The sequence below is a fragment of the Marmota flaviventris genome, chromosome 3, assembly GCF_047511675.1.
Source record: "Marmota flaviventris isolate mMarFla1 chromosome 3, mMarFla1.hap1, whole genome shotgun sequence".
NCBI classification, from domain to species: Eukaryota; Metazoa; Chordata; class Mammalia; order Rodentia; family Sciuridae; genus Marmota; species Marmota flaviventris.
The window spans coordinates 124,364,139-124,383,080 of NC_092500.1; the positions used below are offsets into that span (position 1 = coordinate 124,364,139).

Here is an 18,942-nt window from a genome sequence, read left to right on the forward strand (position 1 = left end):
GAGGCAGAGATAAGAACCAAGCACTCTGAGAGTCCAAGGGAGGCTCTCACTTCCAGGTGAGATCCCAGAGATGCTGGCCTCTCAACTGGATGGCAAAGAATGAGTTCACTAGGCAAAGAGGGAAGGAGGGTCCTCTGGCTCAGGGTACAAACTGACCTTGTGGCTGTCTTTTGTGATTTCTAAAAGAGCAGGTGTTAACCAGGATTCTAAACCTAATCTGGTGGTTTACCTTGCCATCTCTTGTGAAACCTCCCCTAGGAAAAGGAAAGATTGGCTTTTTCTTCACTTTCCAGAAAAAGAACTGGCCCTCCACAAAGATAAGCTGGTTTTCTGACCTGATGTCACAAAACTGAATAGCATCAGAGTTATAAACAGAATTCAGAATTCTTCTCCTCCTTGAGGGCTCTTCTGTACCTGGATTTGAAAGCCAGGAAGGGACTGTTAAATTCCATGTAGAGACCATGATTTCATCAGTTCTTTGGGTATTGGACTGTCTCCTTGGGGTTGAGAAAAGCTCTCTCTGCACTATCCCTGCCTCCCTGTGGAACCCAGACACCCCTAGATGAGTGAGGTCCTTAAATTAGGGTCCTACAAACAGATATGTGGCTCTCTAACTGTTTGATCTAGTAGGTGCTCAGAAGCACCCCCCCTCCCCTTTTCTGTTTGCTAGATGGTGTTTGAAATCCAGCCATTAATGACAAACAGTCTTCATCTCAAAGGCTGAGAACTGCAAGGTCTGATCTGGAGAGTGTGGTGATCCTGGCACGTCCTGCCAAGGTACAGGAGCAGCTTAGAGCCCACAGCATTGTAGATCCGGAATGGGCCAGAGCAAGCTTGTTGTGAGAAAAATAGAAAGCTGAGACCTGTGCTTTTGTCAGGGCTCCATTTGAAATAATATCTTTTAAAAGTGTAAAAATAATACACAAATATATTTTGTCACAATCGTTTCCCAGCAATACACAAGTAAAAGGAATAATAACTGTTTTCATTGCTTCATTTCTTTTCCTTCCCTCAGCCCCAAAAGACCCACTATAATTTGTATATCTGTCACTGTCACATTTTTCCCCCAGTACTGGGATTGAACCCAGAGGCACTCTACCACGGAGCTACATCCTCAGCCCTTTTTATTTTTAGTTTGAGACAGGATCTCACTAAATTGCCCAGGCTGGCCTTGAACTTGTGATCTTCCTGCCTCAGCCTCTTGAGTCACTGGGATTATAAGCATGTCCCATCATGCCCAGCCCTGTATCTTTTTGTGTGTCCTTATAGATTTATATGTATTTTCTTACATTAAATGTACAATTTTTTTCATGTGTGACCATGTTACAAATATTATGCTATGGCTTCCACTTTTGCTTTTAAACTGTGTGACTTTGGAACAGGAAATTTATCTCTCTGGGCCCCAGCATTCCCATTTGAAAAATGATAAGATAGGAAGAGGTGGGAAAGGCAGGCCAGATGGTTTCAAAGGCCTTGCTAGCCAATCTGAATATGGCCCATTGCTCAAGTCATGAGAGACGGAGGCCCAGAGAAGCAAAGTGACTTACCCACAGTCACTCAGAAGTTGAAGTAGGGCCAGAATGAAAACCAAGCCTCCTCCCTGTGCAGCATCACCACCCTCAATTCCGCTTCCAAGCTCAACACTGCTTCCCTGACTTCCAGAAGTGTAGTCTTGGTTGGGGTTGTGGCTCCGTTGCCTAGCATGTGTGAGGCACTGGATTTGAACCTCAGCACCACATAAAAATAAATAAATAAAGGTTAAAAAAAAAAAAAAACCCACATGACAGAAGTGGAGTCTTGTTGTATGGGAGGTCGGGGGTCTTACTGATCTTATCTAGGAAGCACCCACTTTCTAGGGCTCCTCTCAGCCTCTCCCAGAGTCCCAGCCCTGCCCAAACTTCAGCCACCTTCTAATTCTTGGTATGGCCATAAAATGTACAAAGGTTGCATAGAAGCCAGGCGCACACCTGTAATCCCAGTGGCTGGGGAGGCTTAGACAGGAGGATGGAGAGTTCAAATCAGCTTCAGCAATGGCAAGGTGCTAAGCAATTATGAAACCCTGTCTCTAAATAAAATACAAAATCGGGTTGGGGATGTGGCTCAGTGGTTGAGTGCCTCTGAGTTCAATCCCTGGTACCAAAAAAAAAAAAAATGGTTGCATGGAAAGAACTGAAACCAGAGGGCCCTCAGTAGGATAAAGATTATGAGTTGGAAGCTTTTCCTGCCTCTTGTGCTCCAGGGACAAACAATGATAGAAGGAATCATTCTCCTCCACACTCTCAGGGAGAGCCTATCTTAGTACTTGCTGCTCTTTACTATGATTATGCTAGAGAAAGTGAGAGTGTGTGTGCATACTTACATATGTATGCATCATGTTGTGAGTTTTCTGAGGACAGGGACCTAGCTTTTTCATCTTGGTGACCTCAGTGTCTAGTGGTCACTATTTGTTGATCCACTCTGCAGAGGACAGCAGAATTAGCCTCTTTTTGGTAAGGCCCAAGATTTATTTTTGACAGAGAGGCTTGTGCAATGAGAAAGAAGACCCCAAACATCTAACATCCTAATTTCCTCTGATAAATCATTTATTTGTGAATTATCAATTTACCTAAATTTCCCTCACTTTTTTCCTTTGCAGCCTATATCCTTTCTAGAGTAAAAATGAGTTAATTAAATGCAACTATTTTTTTATGTTGTTGTTACTGGGATTAAATCCAGGGGCTCTTTACCACTGAGCTATATCCCCAGACTTTTTTAAAAAATCTTAGTTTGAAACAAGGTCTCCCTAAGTTGCTGAGGCTAGCCTCGAACTTGCGATCCTCCTGCCTCAGCTTCCTACAGGGATTACAGGCATGTGCCACCAAATCTGGCTAAATATAACTCTTTAGTCTTACCACTTAAAACTGCTTCACCCTGGGATACATACTGGGGAAAACAGCAATCCTTTTGTGTTTATTTATGGGATATGAATCTAAAACGATGGACCAGAAAATCCCTCCCTTTCACTCTTAGTCTAGTCCAGATAGGGTCTGGAAAAATGCTTAGAAGTTCACCATTAAAAATTTATTCCCTTGGTTAAGACAAGGCTTATCACCCTCCGCACTACTGACATTTTGAGACAGATAATTCTTTGTTGTGGAGGGCTGGCCTGTGCATTATGGGATATTTAGCAGCATCTTGACTTCTATGCCCTAGAAAATGGTAGTACCTCCAAAACAGTTGCAACCAAAAATGTCTGAAGATGTTGCCAAATGTCTTCTGGGGGGCAAATTCACCCAGTTGAGAACAACTGCAGAGAAAGTCAGCCCTCATCAGTTATATTCATTTTTCAGTGTTTGCCAGACCCTATGCAAGGGCACCAGCAGTGTGGGACAGAAGAGAGAAAGAAAGAACATTTGAAAGACTCTCTTCATACTGATCTCCTTTTGGAATTCTTCAAGGGCCTGTGGGAAGAAGGACCTCTCAGTAACCTGCTCTGAAGAAGGCCTGGGAGGAGACCCCACTGTCACTTGTGTTATTATTGCTATTGTTTTGTTTTGGGTACCAATGGATTGAATCCAGGGGGCAGTTAGCCACTGAGCCACATCCCCAGCCATTTTTATTTTTTTATTTTGGGACAGGGCTTCTCTAAATTGCTGAGGCTGGCTTTGATCTTACAATCCTGCCTCAACCTCCCGAGCCACTGAGATTACAGGCGTGTACCACCACATCACTTTCATATGTTCTAAGTGTGTATGGGACACTCAGTCTGGGTCTGGTGCTGCCCAATGGACCTCAGTAAAACTTCAAGGAAGCTGGCAAAGAACATGAAAGGAAAAAAGTGAAGATGGTACCCTGCCCACAAGAAATCATGGATTTTTTTGTATTTGTGAGTCTCTGTCCTCCAAGGGTCAATTGGGTAGGCATAACAGCTATTTATTGATGTGTCTGTCATAGGCCAGGTAGGAAATATAAAACACTCTTCCAAATGGAAAAAAAAATTAACAAGGAATTGGTATATGGGTAATGGAGACAGTAAGAAAGTAACAGAGCAGGAAGCAGCTTCCCTCCTTTAGGCTGGAAGACAGAAGGGTATCCCAGCATTAGAGACCAAGAAGCTCGCAAAGCTATTTAGCGGGAACTAAATAGTGGGGACTCCCCAGTAGGAAATGGGATTGTGGAAGGAGTGTAGACAGAAATATAACCAGCCACAAGTGATGCCAGAAAACAGAATGGGAGAGATGGCCTGGCGTCTTCTCTCCTCACCCACTTGTCATTTGCCAGTGCCTCCTATTGGCTGAACCTATGCAGAAGCCAGAGTAAAAGGAGTCTGGGAAATGTAGTTCCCAATACATGGAAAGGGTGGAGAACAGATACCAAAGTGAATCAGCTGCTTACTGGCACAAGAAAAGAAGCCCAGTTCAGCCTGCGGAGGTTAAAAAGGATCTGAGAGAGTGGTTATCTGTGCCTGCAAAGGGCATGCAGCAACCTTTTGTAGTGCAAGAAATGTTCTAGAGGGATACACAGAATCTTTGAGGTTGAAAATTCACCGATTCATATTTCCTACCTGTATGTATAAGATTTGTGTACTTCATACACTTCATTCATGTTTTATCTCAACTAAAAGAGTCTCTTTCTTTTAGAGTAAAAGCCTGAAATATTTTTAAATGAAATGACATGATGTCTTGAATGTGCTTCATAATAATCAAGGGGGATTAACAGAGCATGTATGTTAGTATGGGAAGGAGGCATACAAAGAAATAAAACTGACCGTGAGTTGAAGGGGTAATGAGGACATAGCAGGTCCCAATATTATTTTTCTCTCACTTTGTTTATTATGTTATAAAATTTCCATAATAAAAAATTTTTTAGAAGTGAAAAAAGGATTTAAAGCCACTAGATACCCATTCCTTTATGCATTTAAGAGCTCAGGGTGAGCCCAATACCCTAGATCTGGAAAGAGCTGCAGCCCTGAGCAGTGCCCACTGTCTAGATACTTCTTCCCTCTCCAGGCAGCCATGGCTCATTCATATTCACAGTTGCCAACAGCATGCAGGTGCTAGGACTGCGGGTGAGGAGAGAGCTCCTCACAGAGTCTAACACTCAGGCAGATCCCTTCAGTCTTTGTAACATCTCCTCCCCATACTCCTGCACCAACATTTCCTGTCTTCTCCACTAAGAGCCTGCATGGCCATCTACCAACCAGGGTAAAGATGAGTGCTGAACAGAGGTTGTCAGGGACAAGTACAAGTGACCTATCTCAAGGGAAAAATTAGCCCCTCATCCCAAAGGAGACACCTCTGAGTTACAAGGAGGCAGTGTGGTTGCTGAAATGATCTGGGACCTGGAAATCAGGAGCTCTGGACCCTGGTCCAGTTCATGGACCGGTTAAGCAAGGTGCACGTTGTTCATTTATTCCATAAATCTGTATGGGGCACGTGGTATGAGTCAGCGTATGCTAGACTCAAACATTTGGTTCTAGTCACTGCAGAGTCTACTAAGAAAGCAGGGTACAGAGACAGCTTTCCTAGGGAGGCGCAGCTGGTCTAGCAGATGCTTCCCAGAGCCAGAGTGTCTCCTCAAGCACAGACAGGAGTTAGCCAAGAGCACTGAAACTTGGAGACCCAATAGGCTGGCGGCAACACTGCAAACAGCCCTGGGGGAGGGTTAATAGGTTGAAAGAAGATGGTGGAAAGAAAGGGGGCAGGCACCAGGCTAAATAACCTTGGAATCTGGGTCTCCTGTACCTGGCACCCTGAGCCTCAGTCTCCTCCTGAAGGTGAGGGGGCTGCACTTGGGTGAGGAAGCTAGGACTAGGCTTCCCAGCAGCATGCCCAGCTGTGCCCACTCATCAGGAACTCAGTCTGCACATCCTCTCCACTCTCTCTGGGCTCAGGACCAGCTGCACTCTCTCAAGTTGCCTAGTGGGTTGGGTCAGCAGGGTGGAGACCCATCTGACTTGCTATCCCTTCTAGTTTGTCTTAAAAAGTCACAGAGCAGGGCAGGCACGCAGGCGTCTGCCAAGAGGGAATTCTGGGTTCCAGACAGCTACATTCTGCTGGTTGTTCCTGAGTCTCTGCTCAATGCACTCCGTCGGTCCCTGGAACCTCCATTTTTCAGATCTGGCACCCATCTATCTGTACACTCCTCTGGGTCCAGGCTCTTGGAGGCCTGCCTGAGGGCTGTCCATTGTCTGTTGCCCCTTTCCCACCAGCTGGGCCCTCCTGTTCTGGCAGTCCTTCTCTCCTGGTCAGGCTTCCGAAGAAGGGAGGAGGCCGGGTTCCGGGCCTGCTGTCCTCACGTGCTTTCCCGGCCACCCCCTCCCGCCCTGCATCTAGGCAGCCAAGCCTGTTCCTCTTCCCCCATTGCGATTGCGACAGGCCGGTCTTAGCTCCCAGCGCTCCCTGTCCCCGCCCCCGCGGCCGGCTAGCTCCACTCCCACTTCCTGAGCCTGGCCGCTGGAGCCCTGGAGGCCAGGCCCGGCCGCTCCCGGCCCCGGGGGGCACGTCGGCCCAGCCGCTGGGCTTGGGAAGCAGCCGCCATCGCCGCTTTGGACGTATAGGCTTCCCACCTTCCTCCCAGGCCTCCACACGCCTGGTCGACGGGTCCAGTGGCCGCCATGCGCCTGCCCTGGGCGGTCTTTCCCTGCGGCCTGGCCTGGGGGTCACTCCTGCTGGGCCTCTGCGGGCTCCTAGTGACATCCCAGCCCCAGCTGGTGAGGGAGGGGCCCAGTGGCTGGTGATGGTAGGGAAGAGGGTGTGAGCAGCCTGCTCTCCAGTCCCTCTGCCCTCTCACGCTGACCCCTGACTCATTCTTCTCCCTCACCTCCTTCTCCCCTTGAAGGTGCCCCCATACAGATCGAAGAACCAAACCTGCTGGGACCAGGAAAAGGAGTACTACGAACCCAAGCATCAGCTCTGCTGCTCCCGCTGCCCCCCAGGTGAGAGGCGGTGGTCCCAGGAAGCCTGGGGCATGGAGGTGGGTTAGAGGAAAGGTGGACATTGTCCACAGTGAGTGTCCATAGTGACAGTGAGAAACATGGGCCGTTTCATATGCAGGCACTGAGATTTGCCCTCTTCAGTGGGCCTCTGAGTCCTTTTCCTCACTGAAAAGTAGCTGGACAGCCATGTAGGATGCAGGGGGCAAGGAGACTGAGGATAGGCTTGGAGTCACCAAGCAAGCAAGCAGCAGAGGTGACGGTGGAATGCCAGCTGTCCTGACGCCCTGTTGCTGCCCCACTCATATCCTAGGCACCTATGTCACAGCTGAATGCAACCATAGCCAGGACACACATTGTGCCATGTGCGCTGAAAACTCCTACAATGAGCACTGGAACCACCTCACCATCTGCCAGATGTGCCGCCCCTGTGACCCAGGTGAGTGGAGATGTGCTCAGGGTTGGGACTTCCTGGAGCATAGCCCTTCTCTGAGCTTTCCCATCTCCCCACCAGTGCTGGGCTTCAAGGAGGTTGCGCCTTGCACCAGCCATCGCAAAACTGAGTGTCGCTGCCAGCCAGGAATGTTCTGTGCCCAACGAGCCCCTGAGTGTGTGTTTTGTGATCTACTTTCAGAGTGCCCGCCCGGCACTGAAGTCGAGCTTAAAGGTCAGAGGTCACTGAGGGCAGATAAGGAAAGGAGGCTGAGTGTTGAGCTTGAGTGAGGGCAGGGAGCATGGAACTGTGCCATGGCCAATGCCAGGTAGTCTCTTTGGCATAAAATGCTTCTTCTCATTCCATGCAAAAGAATCACAGAAGGGGTTTGCAGGGAAATGGAATTGGGATGGATGCTGGAGCACAGGGGGCTCCTCTCAGCATTGAGGAAGCATGGGCAAAATGGCAGGCAGCAGAGCAGAGCTGGGGAAGGTGAGAGCTACAACACAGGGTGGTTGGCAAACAGGAGACCCTTTATAGGGTCCTTTTGCCCATTCACCTGTGCTGGCCTTCCTTTCTCTTGCCAGATGAAATCAGGGAGGATGACAACAACTGTATCCCCTGTAAGGCAGGACACTTCCAGAACACTTCCTCTCGCTACGCCCACTGCCAACCCCACACCAGGTGAGTGCCCCTGCCTATGCCTTTCTACCCTCAAAGAAGCCCAGCTGCTCCCATCCTTGATTCCATGCGCTCATTTGGCCACTTCCACCCCGTATCCCTTGAGTTAGGCACTGGAGACAGGAGCAGGAGATCACAATCAATCCTCTCTTCTGCAGGTGTGAGGACCAAGGCCTGGTGGAAGAAGCTCCAGGCACCCCTGAATCTGACACAATCTGCATAAAACCACCAGAGCCACTGCCTCCTGAGATGCCAGGTGAGGAGTGAGGACTGAGGGACACAAGGTGGGGTCAGGACACTTTTTTTTTTCCCACATTTTTTTTTTATTGGTGCAGTATAGTTGTACATAATGATGGGATTTGTTGTTACCTGTTTGTACATACACACACTATAACAATATAATTTGTCCAATATCACTTCCCCCTCCCTCCCTGCCTTCATTCCCTACTCCCTTTCCTCTATGGACCTCCTTTTGATTTTCACAAGATCCCTTCCCCCCACAAACCTTTTTTTTTTCCTTTTTCCTCTCTAGCTTCTGCATATGAGAGAAAAATATGACCCCTGACCTTTTGCATTTAGCTTACTTCACTTAACTTAATGATATCTAGTTGCATACGTTTTCCTGCAAATAACAATTTCATTTTTCTTTTTCTGAATAAAACTCCATTATATATATATATCACATTTTCTTTATCCATTCATCCATTGATGGGCACCTAAGCTGGTTCCATAGTTTGGCTACAGTGAATTGTGCTGCTAAAAACAAGGGTATGCATGTATCACTGTAGTATGATGACTTTAATTCTTCAGAGTAAATATAAAGTAGTGGAATAGCTGGGTCAGTATGGTGGCTCTATGCCTAGTCTTTTGAGGAACCTCCACACTGATTTCCAAGTGGATTTACTAATTAACAACAATGTAAAAGTATTCCTTTTTCTCCACATCCTCTCCAGAATTTATTATTATTTGTATTCTTGAGGACTGCCATTCTGACCAGTACACACACTTTTAAAGTTATATATAATAAGATGCCAAGAAATACTCCAACACTGAGATTTAATTATAGCTGACATATAGCTTCCATTTATTGAGAACTATGTTAGGCAATCTAAACACTTTCCATTCACTATCTCATTTAATCCTCTTAATGATTCTACAAAGGAGATCCTATTATTATCCTCACTGACAGAATGCAGAAATGGAAATCAAAGAAATTAAGTGACTTACCCAAGATCACTCAGGTGGTAACTGGAATTATTAAGATCTGTATTTAGGTCTTTCTTACTCTAAATTCCGTGCCATAATGTATGCACACCGTGGAAAATTAGAAAATTCAGAATAAGCAAAACTAAAGCAAAACAAACTTACTCACAGAGCCATTGCTTAGCATATTCACTTTTATTATTTTGATATATATTCTCCCAGACATTTTCTTGTGCATATGTATACATAGAAATTTTTAACTAAAATGGAGTGATTTTAACAGTTTATAACCTAATTATTCTTTTCTTTCCTTTTCTTTTCCTTTTTTGGTACTGGGGATTGAACCCCAGAGACCTTACTCATGCTAAGCACAGCTCTCACATTAAGCTATACCCCAACCCCTGTAAACTGATTTTTCACTCAACAGTATATCCTAAATATCTTTCTATGTCCTCTCAGAATTTTTAATTATGTATCAAATACAACTGACATGTTAGAGCTAGAAATGACTAGAGAGTATATAAGCTAACCTGCTTATTTTGTGTATGAAAATTTGATATTTAAATAAATGATATGACTTAAAATCACACCACGGGGAAGAAACCCAGGTATAACATATACAGCAGCAATCCCAGCTCCTCTGCAGTGGTCTGTATGTAAGATGGCCAAGTCCACAGAAATGTGGCTCTACCCTGTGTCCTGAATGTCTTTACAACCCCAAGACTAACCCTCCCCTACTGCCTCCCACCCACCACTTCCAGCCCTTTGAAAACCAGCTCCCCAAGCTCCCATCTCTCACCCACAAGGCAGCCCCATTGGTGGTCTCTGAGCAAGAGGCATGTACACTACCCTAAGCATATCTCTCCACAACAGGGTCTCTGTGGCTGTCAAGAGGTCCTCCCCAAGCCCAGCTTAGTTCCCTTCTCTACAACCCAAGGGAAATGGCTCTAATTCTACATTATGACCAGAGCAAAAAAGTTGCTCCCCCTTTTCTCTGTCTGAGTTGCCAGAGAACAGGAAGCCTCCTCCTTGGCTTCCTCCCCCTCTGTCCTTCCAGCCATCATCACACACGCACACCACCCGCCCCATCTGTTGTCCTGGCAGGAACCATGCTGGTGCTGGCCATCCTGCTGCCATTGGTCTCCTTTCTGCTCCTCACCACTGTCCTCGCCTGCACCTGGAAGAGCCATCCCTCTCTCTGCAGGAAACTGGGTAGGAAGGAGATGCCCTCAGCTCCCACATGGATGGTTGGGAGTCGGGAGGGATATTCAACTTCCCCAGTGCAAACTCTTCTACCTCTTCCCACCCCCTCAAAGCTCTTAATGCCTGTCCCCCAAAATAAATGTCATTCTCTCCACCTAAGCCCTCATTCTGAGGCAGGGGACAGAGTAATAACAGCCTGTTCTTTCTGGGATCCCAGGATGGGCAGCAACACAGGAGGATGGGGTGTGGCGGGGGGAAAGGCCGGGGCTGGAGGCTTTTCACCCATTTCATTTTGCATTGCAGGATCTCTGCTCAAGACGCATCCAGAGGTAATGGGGGAGGCTGAGAAGACAGCAAGAAGGGGCGGAGGTGATGAGGTACAGCAGGGAGCAGACCAGAAAAACTCTTCAGGCTTCAACATTCATTCATTCAACTAATAGTTTATTAAGCCATGTACCAGGCACTGTGCTAGGAAATGGGGGTGCAGCAGTGAGCAAAGGAAAGCACCGCCCCTCCTAGAGTTTACATGCTGGGGAATAAGAATTATAAACCAAATATCAGGTTAATATAATACTAAATAAAGCAGGGAAGGGGGACAGTGACAAAGGATCGGGGTATGTTATTTTAAACAGAGTGGACAGGGAAGGCCTCTCTGGTAGCTCCTATTTGTGCAGAGAAGAAATGAGGGAGCCCACCAGAGAGGTGTCTTGGGGAAAGTGCTCTAGGAAGTGGGGGGAGCATCAAGTGCAAAGGCCCTGAGGAAGGGGGCATGGTGAGGAGCAGAAACTGGTAGTGAATTGCTGAAGCATGGCATAGGATATAAAAGATGGGGATCTCTGTCATTTATCATTGGTTGATTCTCTGTCTCTCTTCCATAGGGGGAGGAATCCCCTTCGTGTCCTCCTCCGAAAGCCAACCCACATTTCCCTGACCTGGTAGAGCCACTTCTGCCCAACTCTGGAGACTTGTCCCCAGCCCCTGGTGGGCCCCCACCAACTCCAGCTTTGGAGGAAGTGGTGCTACAACAGCAGAGCCCTCTGATCCAGACCAGGGAGTTGGAGGCCGAGTCTGGGGAGCAAGGCCATGTGGCCCATGGTGAGTGAGCCTGGGCAGGCCAGCAAGGAGAAGGGAGTGTGGAGAGGAAGGGATGTTAAAGAAGCAAAAGGAGGGATGGTAGCACGGAGGGGAAATATGGCCAGATGAAACAAAAAGACCAAAGCAGAGTCAAGACAGAGTTCCTGACAACCAGCCAGAGTGTCACAACTAGAGAGAGGAAGAGCGGAAAACTCAGAAACAGAAATATTCCTAGAGCTCAAGAAGCCAGTAGCAAATGGGAAAGGGGACAGGGAGGGAAGAGCGGGAGGCTGGAAGATTTCAGGGAGCAGCAGTCTGCTCCATTATGGGGCATTCCTTCACGAGGCTCCCTTGACGTCTCTCATTCCACTTCCCTTCCCCCAGGTGCCAATGGCATTCATGTCACCGGTGGCTCTGTGACCGTCACTGGCAACATCTACATCTATAATGGTCCAGTACTGGGGGGAACACGGGGTCCTGGAGACCCCACAGCTCCCCCTGAGCCTCCATACCCCATTCCTGAAGAGGGTGCCCCTGTATCTTCTGAGCTCTCTACACCCTACCAAGAAGATGGGAAAGCTTGGCATCTGGCTGAGACAGAGACAATGGGTTGCCATGCCCTCTAACAGGGGCCCAAGGAGCTAGTTGGTCACCCATGTTTGACGGTGTCTGAGAAACACAAGGAAAAGAGAGGCCCAAGAGCACCTTCTCCTCGGAGGCTGCCTACCCACACAGAACTCACATGGAGCCTGCGCAGGGCCCTGAGAGGCAGAGCTTTAAAGGACCGGGCCTCAGACACCTCTTGGAGAGCAGGGTCACGTACTCGCTGGGTACAGTGCCCACTACAGGACTCTCACCACTGCCTGAGCAAGCCCAAGAACTTATTGCAGACCCACCTGCCCACTGGGGCTGCAGCAGCTCAGCCTCAGGCACCGACAGGGCATATGACGCTAAACTTCTGCCCACTGTGGCACTCTGCATCCAAAGCATGGCACACAGGGGAGCCAGTCACATGTTCACTTGCAAGGACATCCTGGGACCTCTAAAGGATTTGTGGTGCTCATTCCCCGAGTTTCAGAGACCCTTTGAGGGCCCATACTTCATGTGAACTGAGATGGACCCTGAATGAAGATGAAGTTATGTGGAGGACCATCCCTCCTCTTACCTCCTGGAGGAGAGGAAAGCAAGTCAATGAAAACTGGGGTTTGGGAAGGGTTACTAGGTATGGGGGAGAGTTTGGGAAGGGGGAAAAATGGCAAGTATATTTATGAATTTAACCACATGCAAATAAAGAGGAGATTGAGATTCAAATAATTTATTTTCTTGGGATTTTGGGGGTGTGGTACCAGGAATTGAATCAGGGGCACTCAACCACTGAGCCACATTCCTAATCCTATTTTGAATTTTATTAGAGACAAGGTCTCACTGAGTTGCTTAGTGCCTCCCTAAATTCCTGAGGCTGCCTTTGAACTTGCGATCCTTCTGCCTCAGCCTCCCAAACTGCTGGGATTATAGGCCTGCGCTACCACACCTGGCTAGCTTCTTGGGATTTAAATAGAAACCCTAATCCATCAGGGCAATATCAGAGGCAAAGGTCAAGATATTAAAATATAATTAACCCCACAAAGGTATTTCTGTGAGAAACCCACATATGTAATTCAGATAATAAGGTAATAACACAACTTTGGCCAGAAATTGCCAACATGTCAGGCAGGATTCTAAATACTTTATTAATTAATTTATTTAATCCTCACAAATTATTTATCCTCACAACTCCACAAGGTGGATATTACTCCTGTTTAACAAATGAGGAAACTGAGACAGTTTTTAAAAAATTAAAAGATCTCATTTCTTTATCTCTTACAAAGATAAAGCACCTAAGAATGAACTTAATAAGAAATGCTAACTTTCTAGGGAGAATGGGTACTAGAGATTTAACCCAGGGGTGCTCTACCACTGAGCTACATCCCCAGCTTCCCCCCTTTTATTTTGAGACAGGATCTCCCTAAATTGCTGAGGCTGGCCTTGAACTTGCAATCCTCCTGCCTCAGCCTCCCAAGTCACTGGAATTATAGGCATGTGCCACCACACCTGGCCTGCCTGATTTTATTTTTTATTTTATTTTTTTTAAATTTTTTATTGTTGGCTGTTCAAAACATTACATAGTTCTTGATATATCATATTTCACACTTTGATTCAAGTGGGTTATGAGCTCCCATTTTTACCCCATATACAGATTGCAGAATCACATCAGTTACACATCCATTGATTTACATATTGCCATACTAGTGTCTGTTGTGTTCTGCTGCCTTTCCTATCCTCTACTATCCCCCCTCCCCTCCCCTCCCCTCCCCTCTTCTCTCTCTGCCCCCTCTACTGTAATTCATTTCTCCCCCTTGTATTATTTTTCCCTTTCCCCTCACTTCCTCTTGTATATACTTTTGTATAACTCTGAGGGTCTCCTTCCATTTCCATGCAATTTCCCTTCTCTCTCCCTTTCCCTCCCACCTCTCATCCCTGTTTAATGTTAATCTTCTTCTCATGCTCTTCGACCCTACTCTGTTCTTAGTTACTCTCCTTATATCAAAGAAGACATTTGGCATTTGTTTTTTAGGGATTGGCTAGCTTCACTTAGCATAATCTGCTCTAATGCCATCCATTTCCCTGTAAATTCTATGATTTTGTCATTTTTTAATGCAGAGTAATACTCCATTGTGTATAAATGCCACATTTTTTTTATCCATTCATCTATTGAAGGGCATCTAGGTTGGTTCCACAGTCTTGCTATTGTGAATTGTGCTGCTATGAACATCGATGTAGCAGTGTCCCTGTAGCATGCTCTTTTTAGGTCTTTAGGGAATAGACCGAGAAGGGGAATAGCTGGGTCAAATGGTGGCTCCATTCCCAGCTTTCCAAGAAATCTCCATACTGCTTTCCAAATTGGCTGCACCAATTTGCAGTCCCACCAGCAATGTACAAGTGTACCCTTTTCCCCACATCCTCGCCAGCACTTGTTGTTGTTTGACTTCATAATGGCTGCCAATCTAACTGGAGTGAGATGGTATCTTAGGGTGGTTTTGATTTGCATTTCTCTGACTGCTAGAGATGGTGAGCATTTTTTCATGTACTTGTTGATTGATTGTATGTCCTCCTCTGAGAAGTGTCTGTTCAGGTCCTTGGCCCATTTGTTGATTGGGTTGTTTGTTCTCTTATTGTCTAATTTTTTGAGTTCTTTGTATACTCTGGATATTAGGGCTCTATCTGAAGTGTGAGGAGTAAAGATTTGTTCCCAGGATGTAGGCTCTCTATTTACCTCTCTTATTGTATCTTTTGCTGAGAAAAAACTTTTTAGTTTGAGTAAGTCCCATTTGTTGATTCTAGTTATTAACTTTTGTGCTATGGGTGTCCTATTGAGGAATTTGGAGCCCGACCCCACAGTATGTAGATCGTAGCCAACTTTTTCTTCTATCAGTCCTGCCTGATTTTAAAGACAATAAATTTAGCCAAAAATGGCAAAGCCATGTTGTGCACTCAATCTGGCTCTAGAGGCCTCTTGGGTGATAAAAACTTAATATCACACCCTTTCAGAATTTGATTGTTTTCATTTTTATGTTGTTGGGGATGGAACCTACTTGCACATGCTAGGCAAGTACTCTGCCATTGAGCTACATCCCCCAGACCCCAGAATTTCTTTAAATGGTAGAAGGGGCTGGCTTCTCACTGGGATCTCTCTGTGTTCCACAGACTTTAAGTCTCAATCAACTCCCAAATGTCTAGCCCCTGCACAAAGTGAACAGTGTTTTCTAGAGCCAGGTGAAGGGAAGGATGTACACATGAAACAGAATGCAAAAGGCCAAGTTCAGAGTCTATTGATGAATAGAAATATGGCTGGCCTCCTTTTAGCTCAGGAGCACTCGTGATTTTTTTGTTTGTTTCTTTTTGTTTTATCCCCCAAAAAACGTTAAGAGTTCTCTAGTGTTCTTATTAGCAAATATTTGCCCTCCTCCCCCAAATTATCTTCCATTCTGCCAGCTATAGGCAATCCTAGCTTGAAAGATTGCTAGGGGAGCTGCTGCCAGCTGACTGCTCCTTCCATAAAAGGCCACTGTCATAGATCCAGGGTTAGGAACTCTGTTACTGGCGTTCATCAAGACAGCGTGGCAGCAAAACACATACCCCAGGAATCGTCTGAGCCAACTGAACGGATGGGTTATTTAAGGTTGTCTGTGAAGTATTAGGTACACCTACCTTCTGCAGGAAGTAAATAATGACAAGTTGTATCTTTACAAAGATAAATCTTCCTCCTCCTTCTATATGATAGAGCCAAATGACATGAGTCCTTAATTGTTCCAGTATGCTTAGAGTTTAAAAAAAAAAAAAAAAAAAAAAACTTTTTATACATCTTTTTCAACAAAATAAAAGCAGAAAAAAATGTTTAAAGAAATGGTGCTGAGGCAAAGCCCTGTGACACCATTCAAATTTAGGATCATAGCTCTTATACTGTATTATTACCAAACAGACTCCTATCGGCATCTGCATTGAGGCTGCATTAAAATTATAGATTAATTAGAGAGAATGAACATCTTCCTATCAAGAACACAGTGTACCTTTCTATTTGTGTCCCTGTGGTACCACCCGAATGTTTTCTTAGTACAGATCTTAGCATTTCTTATTAAGTTCATTCCCAGGTGCTTTATCTTTGTAAGAGATAAAGAAATGAGATCTTTTAATTTTTTAAAACCTAGCTACTACCAAATGAATTCTCTCATCATACATAATAGTTTTTAATTAATTCTCTCAGGTTATCACCTATACGTAATGTGAAATTATGTCTGCTGTCCAATTTTTATATTCTTTTTTTTTTTTTTTTTGCATTGGGGATTGAACCTAGGGGGCACTTTACCAGTAAACTACATCCCCAGACCATATATATATATATATATATATATATATATATATATATATATATATATCCTTTTTTTTTTTTAGTGTCCATGAACCTCTATTTATTTGTATGCAGTACTGAGAACCAAACCGTGTGCCTCACACATGCTAGGCAAGCACTCTACCACTGAGCCACAACCCCAGCCCACATCCCCAGACCTTTCTAAAAATATTTTTTAATTTTGATACAGGGTCTCACTAAGTTGCTTAGGGCCCAAGTTGCTGAGGCTGTTCTCCAATTTGTGATCCTCCTGCTTCAACCTCCTGAGTCACTGGGATTAGAGGCATGTGCCACTGCGCCTAGCACCTGTTTTTTAATCTTGTCTAAATGCATTGCTTAGAACCTTCAGAATAATGTTAAACAGTAATAAACACTTCCATCTTATTCCCGATTTTAACAGCAATTTCTTGTTAAGCAGGAGTTGAAACAAGTATTAAGTCTTGCTATGCTAAAGAAGCATCCATATCTTACTATTACACAACAATCCAACCCATAACAAATAAGAACTGGGACCAGACAGATCAGGTGGAAACTATTGCAACAAAGAGATGAGAAAAATTGACGGATTGGGGATATACCTTGGAAATACAGTTACCAGGATGTGCTGATGGGCTTGTATTCTAGCTTATATTTTGAGGCTTGCCTATTAGTTTGTTAAATTAATCTGAGCCTCACTTTGAAAATTAACATTTGGAAAAATACTGAATGAGCATTTACTATGTACCAGGCATTTTAAGATAAAACAGCAACAAGGCAGACTTGATTCGTAAAGATTATTCATAAAAGATCTCATTTCTTTATGAGATCTCATTTTTTTTTCACAGCCTCGTGGAGCCTGTGACATAATTATAGTGAGATGAGTACTACAAAAGAGAAACACTAACACATTATCAGGCACCTAATCTGGACTTAGAGATCAGGAAACGCCTCCCAGAGGAAATTCAAAATGCACCCCAAAGAAAAATAAATGGTTGATTGGGTGGGTCCTGGTGGAATGGATGATATGTGCAAAGGCCCTGTGATAGGAAAAATAATTTGCCTGAAGTTTGGGAATAGAATGAGAATGGAGAAGTAGGCTGGAAGCAGGTCACTCAGACTCCTGAACTATAATAGAAATTAGGAAATCACTACATTGTTTTTTTTTAAAATATAGTAAAATGTGTAATGTATGCTAATTTTAAATTTACAGCCTGAAGAATTGTTACATATGTAGATATTTATATGTTACCATCCCCAGATATACAGTTTCTGAAAGATGATTTCATGCCCCTTCTCACTCAGTAATCCTTATCCCTGGAGTTGAGTTTATATTCTGGGAGATATATGAGATATAGAATATCTCTCAAAGATATACAGTTTTGTGGGGCTGGTGCTGGGGACAGAACTCAGGTTCTCAAACATGCTAGGCAAGTGCTTTGCCACAGAGCTACCAGCACTAGATGTTTTACTTTTTAAGTTTATGAGCCTTGCCAGGCTTAGTGGTGCACACCCATAATTTCAGGGTCTCACATATTCTTGGCCAGTGTTCTACCACTGAATTATACCTTGAGTTCAAACTACAGCTTCTATACTCAGCAAAACTAGCCTTTTGGGGAGGCAAGGCAGAAGCAAGGCCAGTTTAAGGCCAGTGTGGACAACATAAGGAGACCCTGTTTCAAAATAAAATAAAATTTGAAAAAAGTTTATGAGCCTTTGTTTGTATTTGTATGTATTTGAGAAGAATATGTATTATGTTGTTGTTGGATGAAATGTTCTATAAATGTCAGTTTGGTCAACTTGGCTGGTAATATTTGCTATTCAGATATCCAAATCCTTACTGATTGTCTGCTTACATGCTCTATCAATTACTGACAGAAAAATGGTAAATCCTCCATTATAGTGTGAATCTTTCCATGTCTCCTCTAGATTGTCCAGTTGTATCTTGAAGCTCTTTTGTTAGGTTCATATACATTTAGGATTACTATGACTCCTTGGAGCAATGACTCCTTAATGTTATGTCCATCTCTATCCCTGATCCATTGTTGTTCTGAAGTCTACTTTGTTGTAAACTAATACAGCTACTCCAGGTGTCTTTTGGTGAGAGTATGCATAGTAAATTTTTCTTCATTCTTTTAATTTTAACCTACTAAACACTTCATATTTAAAGTGGATTTCTGGTAGAAAGCATATCATTGGGTCTTGTTTTCTAATCCAACCTAACTATCTCTCCTTTAACTTGTATGTTTGGATTATTTACACTTAAAATGATAACTGAAGTAGAAGGACAGAGAAAGGGGAGATGTAGATCAAAGGGTACAAAGTTTCAAATAGACTGGGGAATATGTTTTAGTGACCTATTTTATTGCATAGTGACCACAGTTAATAATAATATATATTTCAAAATTGCCAAAAGATTAGATTTTTATTTATTTTTTTTAAATTTTTTTTAATATTTATTTTTCAAGTATCGGCGGACACAACATCTTTGTATGTGGTGCTGAGGATCGAACC

At 44.5% G+C, this 18,942-nt stretch overlaps 2 protein-coding genes across 3 annotated transcripts in view; one reads left to right on the forward strand and one right to left on the reverse strand.

The window, feature by feature from the left end:
• Scnn1a (sodium channel epithelial 1 subunit alpha) overlaps positions 1-18,942 on the reverse strand; it is a 76,217-nt gene that overhangs the window by 27,712 nt on the left and 29,563 nt on the right. The gene's annotated exons all lie outside the window — the stretch shown is intronic.
• Positions 6,411-12,821, forward strand: Ltbr (lymphotoxin beta receptor). Of its 2 annotated transcripts, none has more exons than XM_027951071.2 (10): positions 6,411-6,691; positions 6,820-6,916; positions 7,227-7,352; positions 7,428-7,580; positions 7,934-8,030; positions 8,186-8,283; positions 10,335-10,442; positions 10,737-10,810; positions 11,312-11,528; positions 11,892-12,821. In XM_027951071.2, exons 1-10 carry the CDS (start codon positions 6,596-6,598, stop codon positions 12,131-12,133), a joined length of 1,308 nt encoding a protein of 435 aa, XP_027806872.1. In that variant the 5' UTR covers positions 6,411-6,595; the 3' UTR covers positions 12,134-12,821. The 2 variants fall into 2 exon arrangements, with proteins under 2 accessions (XP_027806872.1, XP_027806873.1); XM_027951072.2 differs by having other exon boundaries at positions 10,737-10,762.

What these genes read in the sequence shown, in the direction of transcription:
- Ltbr (XM_027951071.2), top strand. Translation starts at nt 6,596, where the DNA reads ATGCGCCTGCCCTGGGCGGTCTTTCCCTGCGGCCTGGCCTGGGGGTCA. An exon ending in TGACATCCCAGCCCCAGCTG is followed by an intron (nt 6,692 to 6,819) that starts GTGAGGGAGGGG and finishes CTCCCCTTGAAG; the next exon opens with GTGCCCCCATACAGATCGAA. An exon ending in GTGCCGCCCCTGTGACCCAG is followed by an intron (nt 7,353 to 7,427) that starts GTGAGTGGAGAT and finishes TCTCCCCACCAG; the next exon opens with TGCTGGGCTTCAAGGAGGTT.